At 51.1% G+C, this 21,177-nt stretch overlaps 1 protein-coding gene across 2 annotated transcripts in view; it reads right to left on the reverse strand.

The window, feature by feature from the left end:
• Cdc42bpb (CDC42 binding protein kinase beta) overlaps positions 1-21,177 on the reverse strand; it is an 88,838-nt gene that overhangs the window by 28,316 nt on the left and 39,345 nt on the right. For both annotated transcript variants that reach the window (XM_051196644.1, XM_051196643.1), the window contains exons 5-14: positions 15,914-16,062; positions 11,503-11,596; positions 9,066-9,266; positions 7,729-7,977; positions 6,235-6,314; positions 3,820-3,986; positions 3,617-3,736; positions 2,356-2,489; positions 1,479-1,721; positions 54-164 (exon numbers count right to left, since the gene is read on the reverse strand). In XM_051196644.1, the coding sequence (XP_051052601.1) occupies positions 54-164; positions 1,479-1,721; positions 2,356-2,489; positions 3,617-3,736; positions 3,820-3,986; positions 6,235-6,314; positions 7,729-7,977; positions 9,066-9,266; positions 11,503-11,596; positions 15,914-16,062 (1,548 nt within the window). The remainder of the gene's footprint in view (positions 1-53; positions 165-1,478; positions 1,722-2,355; positions 2,490-3,616; positions 3,737-3,819; positions 3,987-6,234; positions 6,315-7,728; positions 7,978-9,065; positions 9,267-11,502; positions 11,597-15,913; positions 16,063-21,177) is intronic.

Here is a 21,177-nt window from a genome sequence, read left to right on the forward strand (position 1 = left end):
CAATCTGCCTGTGGCAGCCCGCGCCCCAGCGGCCCACCAGGGAGAAGCGCTACCTTGAGGGCCTCCAGCTCGCTCTCCATCTGCTTGCAGAAGCTCTCACTGTGTTCCCGCAGCTTTCGCTCTTTGGAGGCATCAGCAGTGGCGTCCTCAAGCTGAGCTTCCAGCTACGGAAAAGGTAGATCTGCTTTTTATAGAACAGCCAGCGAGGGGCTTTGCATGGTTCCCCTCATCACATTCACCAAGAGTCGAAGCCAAGGAACACTTTAACTGGAATGGCCAGCCATGACCATTGGTAATCAAAGAAGCCTGCACGTTAGTTAAATAGACTGATTTGAGTGCGTTTATGGAAGCAGCCCTGACACGCGGAAGGCGTAACTGGAGGTGGAGATGGAGGGGTGGGCCTGGGGGAGGGCCTGGGGGAGGGCCTGGGGGAGGGAGACTGTTCAGGATGTAACATGAGAGAAAACAACAAAAAGAAAGGGGAGAAATGTACCGATTTTCAAAAATGCTTTAGAAAATTAGTTATTTATTCAATGTGCAGAGGTGTCTTGCCTGTGTGTACTCTGTGTGAAGGTGTCGGATCCCCTGGAACTGGAGTTATAGACAGTTGTGAGCTGCCATGTGGGTGCTGGGAATTGAACTCAGGTCCTCTGGAAGAGTAGCCAGTGCTCTTAACCACTGAGCCATCTCTCCAGCCCCGAATGTAACATTTCCATGCCTTTCATTTGATCAGAGAATAAACTCTGATCCCTCTTGACCAAAGACATTTCACACCACCTAATAAAGTGTTCTTTTTCTGTCTTAAAAAAAATTACACTTACACTTTGGTTTTTAATGAAAAATTCAAACATCCTCGAAAGGAGAGAAAACCCCAGATGCCCCAGATCCAGCTCTGACCGGTGACAATCAGCTAAGAACCAAGCTTGCTTTGCCTGTATGTCCATTCTTGGGTTGCTCTAAAACATTTCATCCTTGATCCTTAGAAGTTAACTGACTAATATACAAACATACCTGAGTTATAAAATAAACTGGAGAAACAAATAAATATCTGGGGCCTGATAAGCAGCCTCGAAGGGAAGAAATTAGATCACGCACTGCTAGGCTGTCTATGCTCAACGATCCATCAAACACATCTAACAGCTACAACCCAGCACTGTTCAGTCCATCGCCTGTAAACAGTGGAGCAGCAGCTACCCAGGGTGGCAATGAACAACGTGAGGACTGAGCAGGACACCGAGCCCAAGACGCCGTCACAAGACCAGTGTCCCTCCATTCTCACGCACTAGCATTAGCAGTTTTTATGGGTTTTACTCAAATTCTTAAAAACCGGAAGGCACCGGTCCCCAAGCCTGGTGACTTGATTTCAATCCCGGGAACCCACGGTGGAAGGAGAGCACGGGCTTCTCCAAGCTGTCCTCCGACCGCCAGGTGCACCCACACCCACACCCAGCAAATACAACCCACGAAGAACCAGGCACCTCTTTCCTGAACTTCTCAGATCTGCGGATATCCTGCCGCATGGAGTCTATCTTCTGCATGGCCACCTCCATCTCCTCCTCTTTGTCACGGAGCTGACGGGACACCTTCTGCTTCTGGGACCTGAGCTCTGCCATGCGCTCATTGAGGTCGGAAAACTCCTGCAGGGCCCGCTTGCGCTGCTGATGGGCATCTTTGAGTTCTTTGGTCTGGGATTTCAGTCGCTCTGAAGCTTCCACCAATTGCTGAATGACAAGAATTGTCTAAGTTTTACGTTTGCTTAACACAGACCTGGGAAACCAGAGCCATGTTTTGTGGTATTAAAGGTAAACGTGATTCAATGCTGGTCAGATTACAGGCGGGGGTTTGGAAAGTGCCCCTGGGAACAGGCTGCTCACATGGGGTGGGGCTGACAGATGTGGGCGCTCAGCACCTGAGCCATGCAATTCCTTCAAACTGCACATACGGAAGGAAAGGCAGAGCAAGGGCATCCACACACACACACACACACAGTCCTCACACACACACACACACACACACAATCCTCACACACACGAGTCCTCACACACACACACACAGTCCTCACACACACACACACACACACACACAATCCTCACACACACACACACACACAATCCTCACACACACACAGTCCTCACACACACACACACACACGAGTCCTCACACACACACAGTCCTCACACACACACACAGTCCTCACACACACACAGTCCTCGCACACACACACACACGCACACAGTCCTCGCACACACACACGCACACACAGTCCTCGCACACACACACACACACAGTCCTCGCACACACACACGCACACGCACACGCACGCACACACGGTCCCCCTGGCGCAGGCTGTGCTACCTTGTGCAGTTCCTCTTTCTCTTGCCGCACGAGGCGGTACTGCTTCTCCAGGCCTTTCAGCCGGTGTGTGGAGTCCTCATGCTCCTGGCGAAGTGTCACTGTATCTTCGAGCTGTCGTTCCAGCCTGTTCGAGTCTGGACAGAAGAGAAACGAACTGTGTTCCTCTGTGCACAGTGACTTTATGTCAGCTGACTTACTGACTTGAAACTGTCTGGTAATTCACAGATTACTCTTTTTTTCTTCAATTTTTTTCATAGTTCCCCTTTACTAATTCTACATGTATGTGTGTGTGGTGTGCCTGCCACAGGGAGTGTGCCGAGGTCAGAGGCCAACCGTGGGCCTTAGGGACTGAAGGTAAATTGTCAGGCTTCATGGCAAGCACCCTCTTATTAGCCTCACAGCGTCTTTGTTCGGAAGTTTCTCTCCACATACGTGGTGTCACATACGCCCACGCTGCAGCCTGCTAGTGCTCATCCTGACCACTTGTACTCTGCTCATGATCATGCTGGAGACCCCACTTCAAAGACCATCGGTCCCTCTGTCATCCAGCAGGGCACTGGCCCATCTCAGGGTGCGGCAGTGACGATTATTAAGGGAATAATAGTCTCACTGCAAACTGGTATTCTTGATCAGGATGGTGGGTCTGATCAGAAGCGGAGAGGACAGACTCCAGTGTGACCTGGAGATAGGGGCTGGTGAAGAGCCCGCCCGCACGCGTGTGGCTAAGGGATAGGGTTCAGAAGCGATCCGAGTCCTCGGAAGTTCTGACGACCAAGGCTATAGACAGAACATGGATGGTACTGGAGACAGCTCAGCCGCTAACAGAACTGGCTGTTCTGGCAGAGGACTTGGTTTGGTTCTGTTTTGGCTCCTGGCACCACACAAGTACATGTAACTCCAGTTACAGGGAATCTGTACCTCTTCTGACTCCACTGTACCAGGCATGCACATAGAACAATACGTACACGCAGACAAAGCATTTACAAAATAAGAAAAATAACCCTAAAAACGATGAAAAGAAAGTAGAGGTGCAGGCCGAACCCTTATCGTTGTGAGACAATAGCCAGGCAAGTTAGGTAGAGCGGAAGAGCAAGTTCGGGGAGAGTACTGCATCGTCAGAACACGCGAGGCAGGAAAATAATTTCAAATCCAGCAGCACATAGCAACTGTGCATAAGCTTGCACAACTCTAGAAAAAGGATTCTGAAAGCAGGAAATTCATATTCAGTAAAGATTAAGGGGCAACCACATGGAGCACTTACCTGCCATTTTATTCTTCAAACGTTCAATTTCTTCATTCAGCCTCTTGATTTCTTTGTCTCGGTTTGAGTTGCCCAGGGCCCGTGTGGAACCATGAAGGGATTGCACGGTCTGAGTGGACTCTAAGGGAGACACAGTATTGAGGACCGCCAGCCATGTGTGCGAGGCAGGGCCCCAGCCCACGTGGGTCACTGCAGCTACTCACCCTGCAGCTTCCGGCTCAGCTCGAGCTTCTCCTGTTCCAGTCTCCGGATCCTTCGCTCATAGGCCTCCACCTGCAAGCTGTTCTCCAAATCCCGCTGCACGTCTGCATCTCTTGTTAGCGTGCTGGACTGCATCATGCTCTTCAGAGAGCCTCGGTCAGAAAAACAGCTGCAAAAGAGCGACGGGCTTTCTACTCCACTGAGACCCAATGGTGGCAACAAAGTCAGGCAAGACCCTCCTTACCACAGGTGACTGGGTGGGTGGGTGGGGAGCGGGGCCTGGACAGGACGCAGCAGCGAATGGATGCTCACTTGGAAATCGCTGCTCATATTCAAGAGGAAAAGCAAAACTAAGGTATTTTCCTAACAAGTTTCCTTCCAGGGCAGCACAGCCCACTGCTAAGTGGCCAAAGGCTCACTGGTTCTGCCTCTTGGAGGCTGTGCCATGCTAACAATTTAGGGCTAATCTTTTTTTTGCCTTAGAGACTCAACAGCACACGGCAGGGGTCTGGCCAAGTGGCTTAGCCGTGAAGGACCAGCTGACTCATGACCACACTCATGTTGTGTGAGCCCCTCCCTGCTCAGGAGAAGCCATGAGATTCTCAGGTCTGCTTAGCTTGTCTCATTCCTACTATGACCCCGAGAGCAGGTACCGGGCACATCCGCTCCTGTTACAGACTATAAGTCAACCAGCCATTTCTGAAGTCAGTCTACCACAAAAGGAGTGTTCTAAGCCCATCCTTACAAACCAGTGCCCTGTGAGATAGAACTCACTCTGGGCCCTGAGTCACTGAAAACACCCAAACCCTTCTGCGATGCCAGAAATCACTGTGGCATCGGAGACAGGAGATGCACGTGTCACATCCTGAGGCTCCATACCAGCCTGAGCAAAGGTGCCCTTCCAGCACAAGCACACACCTCGGAAGTGTGAGCCTGCAGAGCAGCAGGAACCCAGCTCTGAAACTTTCCTCAGGGAGAGGGAGTGAATCGCTTTCATCTCACCCTCCTTTTCCTTGGCCCTCGGCTGGTTTGGTTTCTAAAACTGAGGCAGAGCATCTGTACCACACATCTTAGCCAACAGACAGGCTCACTGTGGACAGAAATGACAGACACAAACACCACACATGGATGGGCATCACTGGAGGAACTGAATTCCAGCTCCCCGGATGGGAACTGGGAGCTGGAGGGACGGAATTCCAGCTCCCCAATGGGAACTGGGAGCTGGAGGGACGGAATTCCAGCTCCCCAATGGGAACTGGGAGCTGGAGGGACGGAATTCCAGCTCCCCTGTTGGGGACTAGGAGCTGGTTGCAGGACCGATGAAAGCAAGCAGTGTGCTCTAAAGGTCTCTTGACTGAGTGTGAGCAGAAACTGTTGTGGCCATCACTGCTTCCACCAGAATAAAGCCTAGTATCTGACAGCCTGTATACAGGAATCAAGCAACTATTGCCTATGAACCAAATCCCGTGCCCATGCCTTCCATGAGCCTTTAAGAATGTTTTCTACATGTCTGGTTCCATTCTCTCTCTCCACCTCTCACCAGGGATGGAGCCCAGGACCTCATGCATGCTAGCCGAGCACTGCATTGAGCGACATTCCCACAAGTTTCCCCATCTCTTTCATTGAATTGTATGTATGTAAATGTCATGCCTGCACATATGGGCGTCCAAAGCCCTGGGATGGGAGCTGCCCTGTGGGTGCTGGAATGGAGGCCCAGTCCTCTAGAGGACAGCCAGGCTCTTAATTGTTGAGCTCTCTTTCCTTTAGCCTCGGTGTTTATGCATTTAAAGGGTTGCAGAAGAAAACAACTGTGTAACGGAGAACAGAAGACATGTATTAGTAACCCATCGCTTAAACAGGACACGTTCCAGGCAAGTGCTCCTCGGTGATCTGGTGCCAAAGCCTGAAGTGTACTCATACAACATGAGAGTAAATCATGTGCAAGACAGAGATGCAACAGAGATGTAATCACAAGTGCAGAGCCGTGTGACTTGAGCCGTTGCTAGCACGGTGAGATGCTGTGCAGTGAGCCTTTTCTGCAGAACTAAACAACACAGCAGATGTGCTACAGCTGGAAGCTGAGTCATGTTACCAGTGTGAAGCATGTCCACTGAACACATGTATGGACAATGGTAATGCACCACCATAAATGGCTGACACACTCGCACCATTAGGCAATGGGAATATTTCACGCCACCATTGTGTGTGCGGTCTGTTGTTGACCAAACACTGCCATGTGGTACATGACAGTGTGTACTAATTCTCTCTTCGCAGGAAAGTCTGATGCACGCCTGGAGTCAGAGGACAGAAGAGCCTCTACGTCGCTCTCTCCTTATGGCATGCATGAGCAGACACTTGAGAGCACACTCTCAGACTGTGCCTACTAGTGCAGACTGACGGGAGGCGCCCAGACATACCTTTCTGTCGTGAACGTAAAACCGATGAATGGCAAATGCAAGCCAGAGAAGCCTGTGTGAGACCCGGGAGGTAATATTTCCTGTATGAGAATACATATAACAAAAATGAAGCAAATTTCCCTTCAAATATGCAACATGCCCCCCTCCTCCCTCCCTCCCACCCTCTCTCTCTCTCTCTCTCTCTCTCTCTCTCTCACTCAACACACACATACCCTACTATTGTGGTCCCTATTCTGAGCTCCAGCTGCATAAAGTGGCATTAATATGGGCTAGCAAGACGACTACCAGGGAGAGGCCTATCGTCCAGGCTTCCTGGGTATCTGAAGTTGTTATAAACACCTGAAGTAGCCATGGTAACACCGAGCCTGTCATACAATAATGAATGACATTGAATAAAAAGGTACAAAATATGGGAAAAATAAAAGCAAAAGGATTTCAGAATTTTTGTCAAAAGAGTAACCCATTGTCTTTTAAAGAGAACACTAGGACCAAGCTGAAGACTCTAAAATAATTGCGAAATTAAAAAACATTTTTTTTTTAATCCAAGACTGGGTTTCTCTGTGGAACAGCTCTGGCTGTCCTGGAACTCACTCTGTAGTCCAGGCTGGCCTCCAACTCACAGAGATTCGCCTGCCTCTGCCTCTGCCTCCTGAGTGCTGGGACCAAAGGTGACCACCGCCCAGCAACAATTGTGTTTTCAGACAAGTTACTATGTACATCTGGCAGGCCTGGAACTCACTATGTAGATTAGCTGGCCTTGAACTCAGAGAGACCTACTTGCCTCTACTGCCACAAGAGTGCTGGGATTAAAGGTGTGTGCGACCACACCCAGCTACTTTAATTCTTTTTTTATGCGTGTGTCTGCCTGTGTCCCATGTGTACATGCACAGACCAGAGGAAGGTGTTAGGTCTCCTAGAGCTGGAGTGGCAGGCAGTTGTGAGCTGCCTCATATGGTGCTGGGAACTGAATCTGGGTCCCTCTGCAAGAACACCAGGTACTCCTGACTACTGAGCCATCTCTCCAGCTCAGGTCAAATATTTTTAAAGATTAGAACAGTTCTGCCACTTGTTAAGCAAACAGAAGCTTGAGATTGCTGACACCTAGGCCCACATGAGCTGGGCCAGGGAGGAAGGGGCCAGGGAGGAAGGGGCCAGGGAGGAAGGGGCCAGGGAGGAAAGGCCAGGGAGGAAGGGCCAGGGAGGAAGGGGCCAGGGAGGAAGGGCCAGGGAGGAAGGGGCCAGGGAGGAAGGGGCCAGGGAGGAAGGGGCCAGGGAGGAAGGGCCAGGGAGGAAGGGCCAGGGAGGAAGGGCCAGGGAGGAAGGGCCAGGGAGGAAGGGGCCAGGGAGGAAGGGCCAGGGAGGAAGGGCCAGGGAGGAAGGCCCAGGGAGGAAGGGCCAGGGAGGAAGGGCCAGGGAGGAAGGGGCCAGGGAGGAAGGGCCAGGGAGGAAGGGCCAGGGAGGAAGGGCCAGGGAGGAAGGGGCCTGGGCACTCACAGTGTTTCTCAGCATGTCATCGTCCACATCGAAGTTGGACGTGTCAGAAGGACTGCTCACATCGGGGATGTACGGTGCTTCTAGGTTTCGTATATTTTCCCAATTTAGACCTTCAAAGAATGCATGTTTTTTAAAGTCCTCTATCCCATTCTGCCCGAGCCGGCGTTCTCTACTGCAAATCAGTCTCTGAATAAGGTCCTTGGCTTCTTCGGAGACGTCGGTGACATGGGAGGGGAACTGAAATCGCTCCTGGGGAGGAAGGGACGGCAGAGGACAGTCAGGGACACAGAAGTGCAGACGTGCAGACCGCACAGGAAACAACCCTTATCTTACAATTAACCAAATGTGATCTGAAGCTGTGGAATTTAATTCTGCAAAGGCAAGCAAGAAAACCATTCCCTTGGGCTCGTGAGACGCTCAGTAGGTAAATGGCACTCACTTGCCTTGCAGCCTGGCAAATGGTGTTTGATCCCATGTGAAGGGAGGACAGAACTCCACAAAGTTGTCCTCTGGCTTCTAACGTGTGCTGTGGCACATGCATCCACATATGTACATTATACACACATAATAAATTAATTAAAATAAATAATTGTAGCTGACTTGTTAACTACTAATCACAAGTGACAATGACAGAAAAGGTTTCTGCCTCTCCAAGTAGCAAAGAATGTAGACAAGCATGCAGCACAGCTTCTCAGTGATTGGCTAACACTGCACCTTACAAAAAGAAACAAAAAAATAGCCTCAAGTGTCCAGAAAAACTACAAACCACACATTCCTTAACTGTCAGGAGCAAAGATTACAACTTCCCATACCTCACCTCTGCACCCTGCCCAAGAGAACAAATGTTCAGTTAAATTCCCGAGGAAGGGGTTTGTTAAAAAAAAAAAAACGATAGAACACATACCAACAATGAGAAACATTGTACCTGTGTTACAGAAAACATACTATTCACATAACATGAGGCACATCGCAGGGCTGAGAGCTGGGCCATCTACCTGACGCAAGCATGCACTGTGTGAAGTCTTTTTTCTAGAAGTACTTGATCCACGGAGCTCAGGCCTCCCCCCCTGACCTCCCTGACCTCCCTGATCTGTCTGGACTGGCTGGCTGCAGGGTCTGCTTCCCCCTCCTCGGGGAAAGCACCGCCACACCTGCCTTTTGCTCGGGTCCTGCGAGTGCACAGCACACACTTCACTGATGGAGCTGTCTCCTCACCCTGAAATTATTCTAAATACAGTTTCTACTGGAATAGTGTCCCCTCCCCACCCCACCCCACCCCACCCCACCCCACCCCACCCCACCCCGTGCAGGCACTAGAACAGCGTGCAGCATCTCACCTCATGGTTCATGATTTTCCCATACGTCTCCACCAGCGACTCTGCATAAAACGGTGTTTCTCCATACAGCATCTCATACATGCAGACGCCCAGTGACCACCAGTCACACTCAGGCCCATATTTGCCCATGCCATCCTCCATGGCCTGCAGGATCTCCGGTGAGATGTAGTCAGGTGTGCCCACAGCCACAGAGGACTGAACCTTGGAGGGAGAGGGGTGAGGGAGGGAGCTCTAAGAACACGCTTAGCACGTGCATCGACCCACTTTCCTCAGGGTCTAGCAGCTACAGAAACACAGCAATCGTGAAATAAAAGCCGTGATAGATCAGGATTCAAAGACCAGATAATTCGAAACTCAACACACACAAGTACTCGTGTAGCATTCGACTTTGTGAGGTTCTCAGCGGGTCTACGTCCCCAGAGGCAGCAGCTGCACACTGCCGCCCATGCTCCCAGCGTGGTCTAGGGCCCCGTGTCCAGGCCGTCCTTCCCTTTCCTATTCAACACAAAGCTTAGGAAAAGCATATGATGGCTTCTAACGAGCTCGCAGGGACTGTGGCTTCCTAGCACGGCCCACCCTGAGCACCTAGATGGAAAACAGGTAGTAAGTTGGTCCAGCACAAACTGGGTTCCCAGGAGTCCGCTCAGGGGCCTGAGAGGATGGTACCCATCCCGAGATCGGTTCCCTGATGCCCACATCTGCAGTGAGGGTCAATCATCACAGGAAAGCAAGAGAGGGCTAGATAAGCAGATGGGACAATAGAAGGGCACTGGCCATTGTAGTGGCTGAGTCTAAGAGTGGGGCTTGGGCAGGGATGGGGTAGTGGTCGTGGCCCATCTGAGAAGGACCAGACTCTCTAGGGTCCCTTTTAGAAAGAACACGCCAGGGCTGAGCAGTGCCGGGAGTGCTCAAGGGTGGACAGACAGCAGGAAGTCTGTCCAGCACTTTCAGCACACGAGGTCATATACAGGCTGCAAGCAGCAAGGATGGTGAGGGTAAACAAATGTCCACCATGGTAGGGTGACAATGTAAATGTCACCAAGGACACTGCTCTCTCATCACCAGGAGAGTGGGTTTCACCACAGCACCAACCTACCAACAAGTTCGTGTGGGGGCTGGTGGAGCAGGACAGTGGAGGAGAGAGCAAACAGGTCCATGGCCTGCAGCACGGCCAGCTGGAGTCTGCACACAGATGCTTGAAAACCCTGGTAGGAAATGTCTGGGCCACTGCACTTAAGTGTAGGCGTTAAAGGAGCAGAGCCTCCTATATGGGCCTGCAGTGCTCACGGAAGAATGCAGTGACACACAGTGCAGTAGAACCGGGTGGGGAGCTGGCCAGCGTGGTGAGACAGGCCAGCCGCTCACGGCGCAGTGCTCTTCTGGCCTGAGACCCTCCAGGCACCCTCCCGCCCCTCAGCTGGGGCTGACAGCACTCTACCAAGAAGCCCAGTTTTTAGGCCTGCAATAACTACTAGATAAAGTTCACCTGGCAGAAAGCTACCTAGAGCAGCAGGGACCTGGCCCCTTCCAGAGGGGTAGGGCTTTTAAAAGGAGGAAAGGGCTCGCTTTGCTTGCTGCAGAGTGGGTCTGAGGAACCTGACAAATCCCCTCTGTTAAAAGAAGCTGGGCAGTGACTGGTGCACGACAGCACAGCCCTGTGCTGGGATGGAGGACAGGTGGGTCCTGGGCCACTGGCTAATAACAGAGTACACTCTGAGTTCCAGGCCAGTGAGGGACGGATGCTGTCTCCCAAAGAAAAGGTAGGCAGCTTCTGAGGAATGACACCAACAGCTGTACTTTGACCTCAACATGCACACACATGCATGCACACCTGCATGCATGCACACCTGTATACTCACAGATGCATGCACACCTGTACACACACATGCACACTTGTACGCAAGCACACCTGCACACACACGCATGCACACCTGCACACACACGCATGCACACCTGCACACACATGCACACCTGTACACTCATGTGCATGCATACCCACGCACACATGCATACCTGTACACGCATGCATGTGTACCTGCACACACACGCATGCACACCTGCACACACACATGCACACACACCTGTACACTCACATGCATACATACCTGCACACATGCACACCTGCACACATGCATGTACACCTGCACAAACACATGCATGTACACCTGTACACACCATGCATTCACACCTGTACATTCACACACACACACACACATCTGCACACATACCTGCATGTATACCTGTACACAAATACATGCATGTAAACCTGTACACTCACACATAAACATCTGCACACACACACACGATTTTCAAACTTTAAACAGAGCCATTTTCTTAATTTACATTTTAAAAACCTGGTTTCCTTAATTTTATGTTAAACTGAACACTTAATCCTATTTAAGTACAAGTCAAACTCAAAAGAAAAAAAAATACCTACAGTTCCATCATCGTTCATCTTCAAACACGATCCAAAGTCAGCCAGGCGGATATGACCATTCACATCCAGAAGGACATTGTCAGGCTTAATGTCTCTGTTGGAGAAATCAGAGTATGTGAACTCCTGTCGCCGCCGGCTAAGGCTCCCTGAGTTCTGCTGCCCTCCTGAGGAGGCTCAGCCAGAGTCAGGAAATAACATTTAAGAGTTGGGGGACGGTTCAGCAGTTAAGGTGCCCACGGATGTCTGTAAATCCAGCTCTGAGGGGTCTGATGCCCTCTTCTGACCTCTGTGCTCTCTCTCTCCCTCTCCCTCTCTCTCTCTCTCTCTCTCTCTCTCTCTCTCTCTCTCCTCAGATGGCATCACACACTGTGGCCTGTGGAGAGTGCTAAGGAGAAATGCACAGAGATCAAGGGACCTGCGGCATGGAGGAGACAAGGACAAGCTACCACGAGGCGTCAGTAACAGAAGGACTGGAGACCGGGAAGAGGGCCTCTGTCGCAGGCTAACAATCCACTCTGTGCCCTGAAGCTGCTGAGTAGCCTCTTCACAGCTGGCTTCCCCAGCAAATGGCACTGCCGCACTCACACAGCTAAGGTATGCCGCTCACAACCCATGTGATCTCTATGCCCATACGCTGAGCTGAAGCATATTCACAACCCTGAGGACAAAACCATTATGGGCTATTCTGACAGCAAGAGAACATGCCCACCAAAGTCATGCTTAGGTCTGTTTCCAGCAGCACCACACAGAACAAACAAAACGTGTTCAGCAGCCGCTGCAGGAGCACGTGTGCAGATCGGGATGCAGCCACACGGGGGAGCCCTGCAGGGCAATGGGGGTTCTGTCACAAAACTAGAAACAGCCACAAAGCAGGAGAAAACACTTGACCCCGAAATAAACACCTTCACACAGACCTGAAAGGGAAAGAAAGAGGTCAGGTATAACACACTCAGAAAGGCAAAGCTGGAGGGTTATGAGTTCGAGGCCAGCCTGGGCTACAGTGTGAAACTAGAAAGAAGGGAAGGGGGTTAAAAAAGAAAAAGGCAGGAAAGGTATGACAAAGAAGGGGAATCAAACGCCTTAGCGGAAAACACTAGGAAAAACCAAAACCAGGGAACTGTAACCTCAAATGAAGACAGGGAAAGTTAAACCAAACCTAACGAAAGCACCGAGGGGGAACCCAGAAAACAAACCAGAGCCACAGCAGGGGAACCGGGCCATAAAACACCGCTCCCAACTGAACCGGAGCCCAAGACCATCCACACGCTCTAGGCCCAGGGTTAGGGAGGCTGTAGCAAACCGGCCAGACCTCACCTCAAAAACAACTTAGATATCATACGGCTCACAATATATAATTACAAACAGGCAAAGCTAATTTATATTTCCAAGGTTCCTTTATCTAATATAATAGTCTCTTGCCACATATATTAACTAATTAAGAACCCAGGAGCCAGAGAGGCGTTTCCGTGGGTAAATGTAATGGCCATCAAGCCAGAGAACGTAAGTTTGAACCTGAGACCTCATGGTAGAGAAATGAGCCCTGCATTTTGTCCTCTAACATCCATGCGTGCACGAGCCTACATGCACACCAACACACACACATACAAATTACATATATAATTATACCGATGGCTTAAGGAATGTCTTGGCTAGGACCAAGTATTTATTACATGCTGGATACAGTACCTGCTGAGACAAATGTCACCATTAATCCCAAGGCCTCACTCCCTTGCTACAGAAGGAGACTGGTTAGTCACTGCTGTATTGTCTCCTCTCCTTAGTTGTATGGTGCTACCTACCGGTCTACAAACTATAAACTATTTTGACGAAACCCCAGTATTCCGCAAGCCTTTCCTCTCCCCAAGCGGCAGTCAAGATAATGTAGCTGCACAGGAAGCCGACTGGCACCTCCAGTCCCTTCTGCTTCCTCTCCTGCCTGCTCTCTGTCCTCCTCATCTGTTTTCCTAGGCTCCTTGTGCCCTCTGGGTGCCCACTTACTAACGTGCAGCATCTGCGCCAACGTGCCTGTATGACACGTCTCGGCCGTCTCTGTCTCTGGCACATACACTGTTCTTGCTGTACTCCTGTGCAAACCTGTCACCGACTGACTCTGCCTTTCCAGATCCCTGGGAGCTGACATCTTAGGAAGGGCTGCTACATGGGTGCTCCTGGGTCCCAGTGTTGACAGTTCCCTTGAGTGCCGGGCGGGCGTGTGAAGTCTGCAAGAGAGCAGCTGTGAGGAGAGGGGCAGTGCACAGGGTTGTCATACCCACAGAGCAGGGGTCTCAACTTTCCTGGTGCTGTAACCCTGTAACAGTTCCTCATGTTGGGGTGACCCCCCCACCGTGACGGTATTTCATTGCTGTAATTTTGTTGTGAATTATAATGTAAACATTTGATTCGCAGGGTATCTGATATGCAACCTCTGGGCAGCTCATAGCACCTGGCCTCTGCAGGCTTCCATACACGCACGGTGTGCACATACAGATACATGCACATAAAAACACTTCTAAAAAGAAGAACCTGAACTGCAATAGCCAGGCCTGGTAGCATGCACACTTATGTACCAGTACAAGGCCCTGCCTGGGCACCTGGTGGGAACTGTCCCATGACAGAAGGGCTGTGTGGAGCAGCTCAGTGGCAGGATGTGGAGCTCTAGGTCTGATCCCCAGTAGTGAAAATGCTAGCAGTAATCTAAGAACTGCAATAACCTACAGAAGCAGGCATACCCCAGTAAAGAGCACGGGGGGGGGGGTGCAGTGATCAAAGCTCTCTGAGCTACAGGGAGCACCATGTGCTCCCCAATGGGCCAATGCCTCTCACGCCGTGGGATGGAAAAGTCCTCCCTTCCACAGTGGGTGCTGTGCTCCCTTGTGGAGCCTGAGGCCTTAACAAGTACTTCAAGCCAAGAAGAGCTGGGCGGAATGAGGCACCAATGTAGGATCAGCTCACAAGTCCCCTCTCCAGAGATCACCACAGCAAGGGAGATGCCCCAAAAGGAAGACAGAAGCTTAGCAAATCAGAGCTCTGATTCCAGGGATGTGAGAGCATGTCTCCACTCAACACACTCCAGGGATGAGCCCAGGGGCAAGACTGAGGAAGGATGGTCATGAGTGCAAGAGCTTTGTAACATGGGTATTGGCCTATGGGATTCATACAGACTCTCAGAAAAGTCTATGGAGGAAAACATATGCTCCAGCTCAGTGGGTAAAGTCGCTTGTTGCCGAGCTCAATGACCTGAGTTTAACCCGTGAACAGAGGAAGGAGAAGACACTGCTTGACAGATTATCTTTTGACAGCCACATATGTGCAACCTCCCTGAAACAAACAAACAAATCTAACAACAAAACAAAATTGTAAGATGTATATTTTGGGTGAGAGAGATGGCTCAGTGGTTAAGAGTACCTGCTCTGTAAGCCTGAGGGCATGAGTTCAAATCCCCAGGACCCATGTAGAAAGCTGGGTGTAGCTATCGGTGTCTGTAACCCCAACAACGGGGACAGACAGGAGGATCCTGAGAGCTTGCTGGTTGGCCAGCCTAGATGAGAGCAAATGGCAAGAGCCCCTGTCTCAAGGCAATGGGGTATGGACACAGGCGCGCGCACACGCGCGCGCGCACACACACACACACACACACACACACACACACACACACACACACACACAGAGTAAATAAAACACAACAAAAAGGTTTAGGGACTGAAGATAGAGCTCAGCAGTTAAGCACCTGCGGCTCTGCAGACAGCAGAAGTTTAGCTCCCAGCACCCACTTTAGGCAGCCCACGACTGCTTGCAACTCCAGCAATGTGACACCCCCCTTCTGGATTTTCCAGGCACAGCATGCACACACACACAAATGCTCTTTAAAAATGTCCACTTTCATACATCACAAGGCTTAGCTGTAACAGTCACTAGCCATTGCACAGATTCTATTTTACTAACTGAGCAATGTGAGGAAGGCAGGGTGGCCGAAGGGAGCGTTCCTGCAGCCGAAGCGCTGTTCTTCTGGCCCTTGCCACTGCTGTGACGGAATGCCTATGCTTCAACCCCTTCTCCCCTGGGGGCTTCATGGGCCAGTGTGGCCCGAGGAGACCATGGGGTGCAGTGGGACAGGACTACTGGCTGCCAGTGAGGGTGGGCAGGTAGGGGTGGGCTCTATCAGGATGGCTCAGCTGTTGGGACAGACCAATGCACTTGGAGCAACAGAAGCCCAAACATTCTGGGTGTTCTGGGGCTCAAGACGGGATGCGGACAAATCGCCCTATGCTTGCGCTTAGTCACTCAGTGAGGACTTGTCACCTGCAGGGTTCTTCAGGTGACCGGGAACCTGAGGCCCAAGACTAGGCACTCCTAGGTTAAAGGCGAACTTCAATGTTTAATGTATTTATGAATTTCATAAAAAGGTGGTTACCTGTGCACATAGTGAAGCTGATGGATCGAATCAATGGCCAACACCATTTCGCCAATGTAGAACCTTGCCATGTCTTCTGGAAGCTTGTCTTCAAATTTACTCAGTAGTGTCAGCAAGTCACCGCCCACATAGTAATCCATTACCAAGTACTACAAAATAGAGAGAGAGTTCTTCATCAACCTGACAGCCAACTACATCATCAACCTGACAGCTAACTACATCATCAACCCTGACAGCCAACTACATCATCAACCCTGACAGCTAACTACATCATCAACCCTGACAGCCAACTACATCATCAACCCTGACAGCCAACTACATCATCAACCCTGACAGCCAACTACATCATCAACCCTGACAGCCAACTACATCATCAACCCTGACCCTAACTACATCATCAACCCTGACAGCCAACTACATCATCAACCCTGACAGCCAACTACATCATCAACCCTGACAGCTAACTACATCATCAACCCTGACAGCCAACTACATCATCAACCCTGACAGCTAACCACATCATCAACCCTGACAGCCAACTACATCATCAACCCTGACAGCTAACTACATCATCAACCCTGACAGCCAACCACATCATCAACCCTGACAGCCAACTACATCATCAACCCTGACCCTAACTACATCATCAACCCTGACCCTAACTACATCATCAACCCTGACAGCTAACCACATCATCAACCCTGACAGCTACCTACATCATCAACCCTGACAGCTAACTACATCATCAACCCTGACAGCTAACTACATCATCAACCCTGACAGCTAACTACATCATCAACCCTGACAGCTAACAACATCATCAACCCTGACAGCTAACCACATCATCAACCCTGACAGCCAACTACATCATCAACCCTGACAGCTAACTACATCATCAACCCTGACAGCCAACTACATCATCAACCCTGACAGCTAACTACATCATCAACCCTGACAGCCAACTACATCATCAACCCTGACAGCTAACTACATCATCAACCCTGACAGCCAACTACATCATCAACCCTGACAGCTAACGACATCATCAACCCTGACAGCCAACTACATCATCAACCCTGACAGCTAACTACATCATCAACCCTGACAGCTAACTACATCATCAACCCTGACAGCTAACTACATCATCAACCCTGACCCTAACTACATGGGAGCTGTGCGGCCAAGGCTGAGTCTGACGTGCAGGCAGGCTGGCATCCCGCCCCAGGCCCCAGTGCAAGCATACGCCCTCTCTTTCTGACGCTGTGGTGTTGCTGCAATCCAAATGCACACACGGCAGAGAGCAGAGTTCACTGAGCAGCACAGCTAGTCCATGGAGAAGGGCTGACGGCATTGCTCACAGAGAGCCCATTTAGAGCCAGGAGCTGAAGCAGGAGCTCAGTTCCTAAACAGACTCTCCAGCTCGGTAGGGTTTAGTCCTCCAGGTCCTTGAGTCACAGGAGGACCCTGATCAGAGGGAAGAGGGCAATCTAAACCCACCGCCACCAAGAGCTCCTGCTGAGAAGAGAATGTCATCAAATGCAGGAAGGGAGGTCCTCATGCTTGGACACAGCAAGTCAGACAGTTCCCCTAACGGTGAGAAGTGTCATCTGCTAGTGAGTGGAGTGCTTCCCGTCACTCGTTAGGCCCAAGACCGGTGTGTCAGGCACCCAGTGTGTCTGTCTGTCAGGAACACAGTGTCAGGAACGCAGTGTGCCTGTCAGGAACACAGTGTCAAGAACGCAGTGTGTCTGTCAGTCAGGCACCCAGTGTGTCTGTCAGTCAGGAACAGTGCGTCTGTCAGTCAGGAACACAGTGTGTCTGTCTGTCAGGAACAGTGTGTCTGTCAGTCAGGCACCTAGTGTGTCTGTCAGTCAGGCACCCAGTGTGTCTGTCAGTCAGGAACACAGTGTGTCTATCAGTCAGGAACGCAGTGTGTCTGTCAGTCAGGCACCCAGTGTGTCTGTCTGTCAGGAACAGTGCGTCTGTCAGTCAGGAACACAGTGTGTCTGTCTGTCAGGAACACAGTGTCAGGAACGCAGTGTGCCTGTCAGTCAGGAACACAGTGTGCCTGTCAGTCAGGAACACAGTGTGTCTGTCAGTCAGGAACACAGTGTGTCTGTCTGTCAGGAACAGTGTGTCTGTCTGTCAGGAACAGTGTGTCAGGAACAGTGTGTCTGTCAGGAACACAGAGTGTCTGTCTGTCAGGAACAGTGTGTCTGTCTGTCACGAACAGTGTGTCTGTCAGGAACAGTGTGTCTGTCTGTCAGGAACAGTGTGTCTGTCTGTCAGGAACGGTGTGTCTGTCTGTCAGGAACACAGTGTCAGGAACGCAGTGTGCCTGTCAGTCAGGAACACAGTGTGTCTGTCTGTCAGGAACAGTGTGTCTGTCAGGAACAGTGTGTCTGTCAGGAACACAGAGTGTCTGTCTGTCAGGAACAGTGTGTCTGTCAGGAACAGTGTGTCTGTCTGTCAGGAACACAGAGTGTCTGTCTGTCAGGAACAGTGTGTCTGTCTGTCACAAACAGTGTGTCTGTCAGGAACACAGTGGGCCTGCACAGACAGGCTGCTTAACGACAGCCTCTCCCATGGACCACTGAGAGGCTCATGCCGGGGAATCCCGGAACAGCAGAGGCTGCAATGGAAGCGTCTCATTCCAGCAGAGAGGTCTGGGACGGGAGGGTCACTGCAGGCCACAGTGAGGGTGGCCGTCCACAGCTCCACTCCTGGGGACTATTCAGCCTGGGACACACAGAGAAGGCAGCTCCATCTCCATGTCAACCTAACTTTAAATCACTGCCATATAAGGAATTACACAGCCTGGGTAACCCAGCCAGGGAAACCACATTCAGCAAGCTAGCATGGAGATCTAATACAGTGAAACATCTACTCTGTGTGACAACTGCACTCTGAGCCTTCAGCTGCCTGAGCCAGTCCTCAACACAGTCCTCTCCTCCACTCAGGGCCCACAGTCTGCATAGGACACAGGGTGTCCGCCCTACCAAAGTCAAGTGACACTAACCCACCGTCACAGAGTGGCCTGCCGGGGGTGAGCAAGCCAGGGCACCCCGTCTTAGAGTGCAGCCAACAACGCTCACCCTGTTTCCACAGGTGTCCCCTCTCCTCCACAGAGCCCTTCTTCCTCCTGTGTCCCCACCCTGTGAAGGCCACCTCAGCCTGCTTCCCACGGCAAGTCCTGGCTCCTCACACCCTGCTCAACCTCTGCCGCACAAACCCCGAGGGAGCATGCGCTAAACTACCTGTTGGCATCACACCCCGCCTCTACACTTAGCCTGTTAATACCCTTGGGAGGTGGGGCTGGGAGCGGAGGAAATGGCAAAGTCCTGGCTCAGCAGGGTTCGTATTACTAAGGAGACCACAGCAGAGGAGCAATGGAAGGGCAGAAAACACACCTGTGGGGCAGAGGGAGTGTGTGTGAGTGTGTGAGTGTGTGAGTGTGAGTGTGTGAGAGAGTGTGAGTGTGTGTGAGAGTGTGAGTGAGTGAGAGAGTGTGAGAGTGTGAGAGAGTGTGAGAGTGTGTGAGAGACTGTGTGAGTGTGTGAGAGTGTGTAAGCGTGTGAGTGTGTGAGTGTGTGAGAGACTGTGAGAGACTGTGAGTGTGTGTGAGAGTGTGTGAGTGTGTGTGAGAGTGTGTGAGTGTGAGAGAGTGTGTGAGTGTGAGTGTGTGAGAGAGTGTGAGAGACTGTGAGTGTGTGTGAGAGTGTGAGAGTGTGAGTGTGTGAGAGAGTGTGAGTGTGTGTGAGAGTGTGAGTGAGTGAGAGAGTGTGAGAGTGTGTGAGACTGTGTGAGAGAGTGTGAGTGTGTGAGAGAGTGTGAGTGTGTGTGAGAGTGTGAGTGAGTGAGAGAGTGTGAGAGTGTGTGAGACTGTGTGAGACTGTGTGAGAGAGTGTGAGTGTGTGAGAGAGTGTGAGAGACTGTGAGAGACTGTGTGAGTGTGTGAGAGAGTGTGAGTGTGAGAGAGTGTGTGAGTGTGTGTGAGAGTGTGAGTGTGTGAGAGAGTGTGAGAGACTGTGAGTGTGTGTGTGTGTGTGAGAGACTGTGTGAGTGTGAGACTGTGAGTGTGTGAGAGAGTTGAGACTGTGTGAATGTGTGTGAGCATGTGTGTGTATGAGAGTGTGAGTGTGAGTGAGTGTGTGAGTGAGTGTGAGTTGAGACTGTGTGAATGTGAGAGAGTGTGAGAGACTGTGAGTGTGTGTGTGTGTGTGTGAGAGACTGTGTGAGTGTGAGACTGTGAGTGTGTGAGAGAGTTGAGACTGTGTGAATGTGTGTGAGCATGTGTGTGTATGAGAGTGTGAGTGTGAGTGAGTGTGTGAGTGAGTGTGAGTTGAGACTGTGTGAATGTGTGAGAGTGTGAGAGACTGTGAGTGTGAGAGACTGTGTGAGAGACTGTGTGTGAGTGAGTGTGTGTGAGTGTGAGTGAGTGAGTGTTGAGACTTGTGAATGTGTGAGCGTGTGTGAATGTGTGTGAGCATGTGTGAGTGTGAGTGAGTGTGTGAGTGTGAGAGACTTGTGTGAGTGTGTGTGAGAGAGTTGAGACTGTGAATGTGTGTGAGCGTGTGTGTGTATGAGAGTGGTGAGTGAGTGTGTGTGAGTGTGAGACTGTATGAGTGTGTGTGAGAGAGTTGAGACTGTGAATGTGTGTGAGCGTGTGTGAGTGTGTGTGAGTGTATGAGAGTGTGTGAGTGTGAGTGAGTGTGTGTAGGCCAGGGGGGAAGAGATAAATGCGGTGTGGTAGCTGGAGCAATGGCAGGGAGGGGAAGGCAGAGCTTGTAGCCAAAGCTCAACGCTACAGCGGAGATCCCTGAGACCGTGAGGCCACTCAGGCAGGCAGTCTGTGTGGGAGTAGTGGACACGGAAGACAGAGGGTAGACACTCCAGAGACCCTGCCGGAAGAGAGCCAGGGCTGCCGAAGGACGCTCTTGGAGAGCAGGAGAAACGAAAGAGCACCCCGAGTAGAACAGAGGGTGAGTGAGAGGCAGCACTGTGTACAGTGGGCTCCGGGCGCCTCTCGTCTACCCAGGGGTCTAAGGAGAGCTACAGTGCAGCGGTAACAAGGCTGCTCTGAGCGATGGCTTCCTGGAAAACAAGCTGCTGAAAGACACTAACAGCTGATATAGGACAGACCCAAGGAAACTGAGTTTGGTACCCTCTGCTGTCACACAGGGGTGGCAGTGGACTCCTTCAGCTGGTGTCTGTGCACAGGCTAACTCTGACAAGACTTCCTGCTGGCCATCAGCACCACAACA

This window comes from Phodopus roborovskii, unplaced genomic scaffold, assembly GCF_943737965.1.
Source record: "Phodopus roborovskii unplaced genomic scaffold, PHOROB, whole genome shotgun sequence".
Taxonomy (NCBI): Eukaryota; Metazoa; Chordata; class Mammalia; order Rodentia; family Cricetidae; genus Phodopus; species Phodopus roborovskii.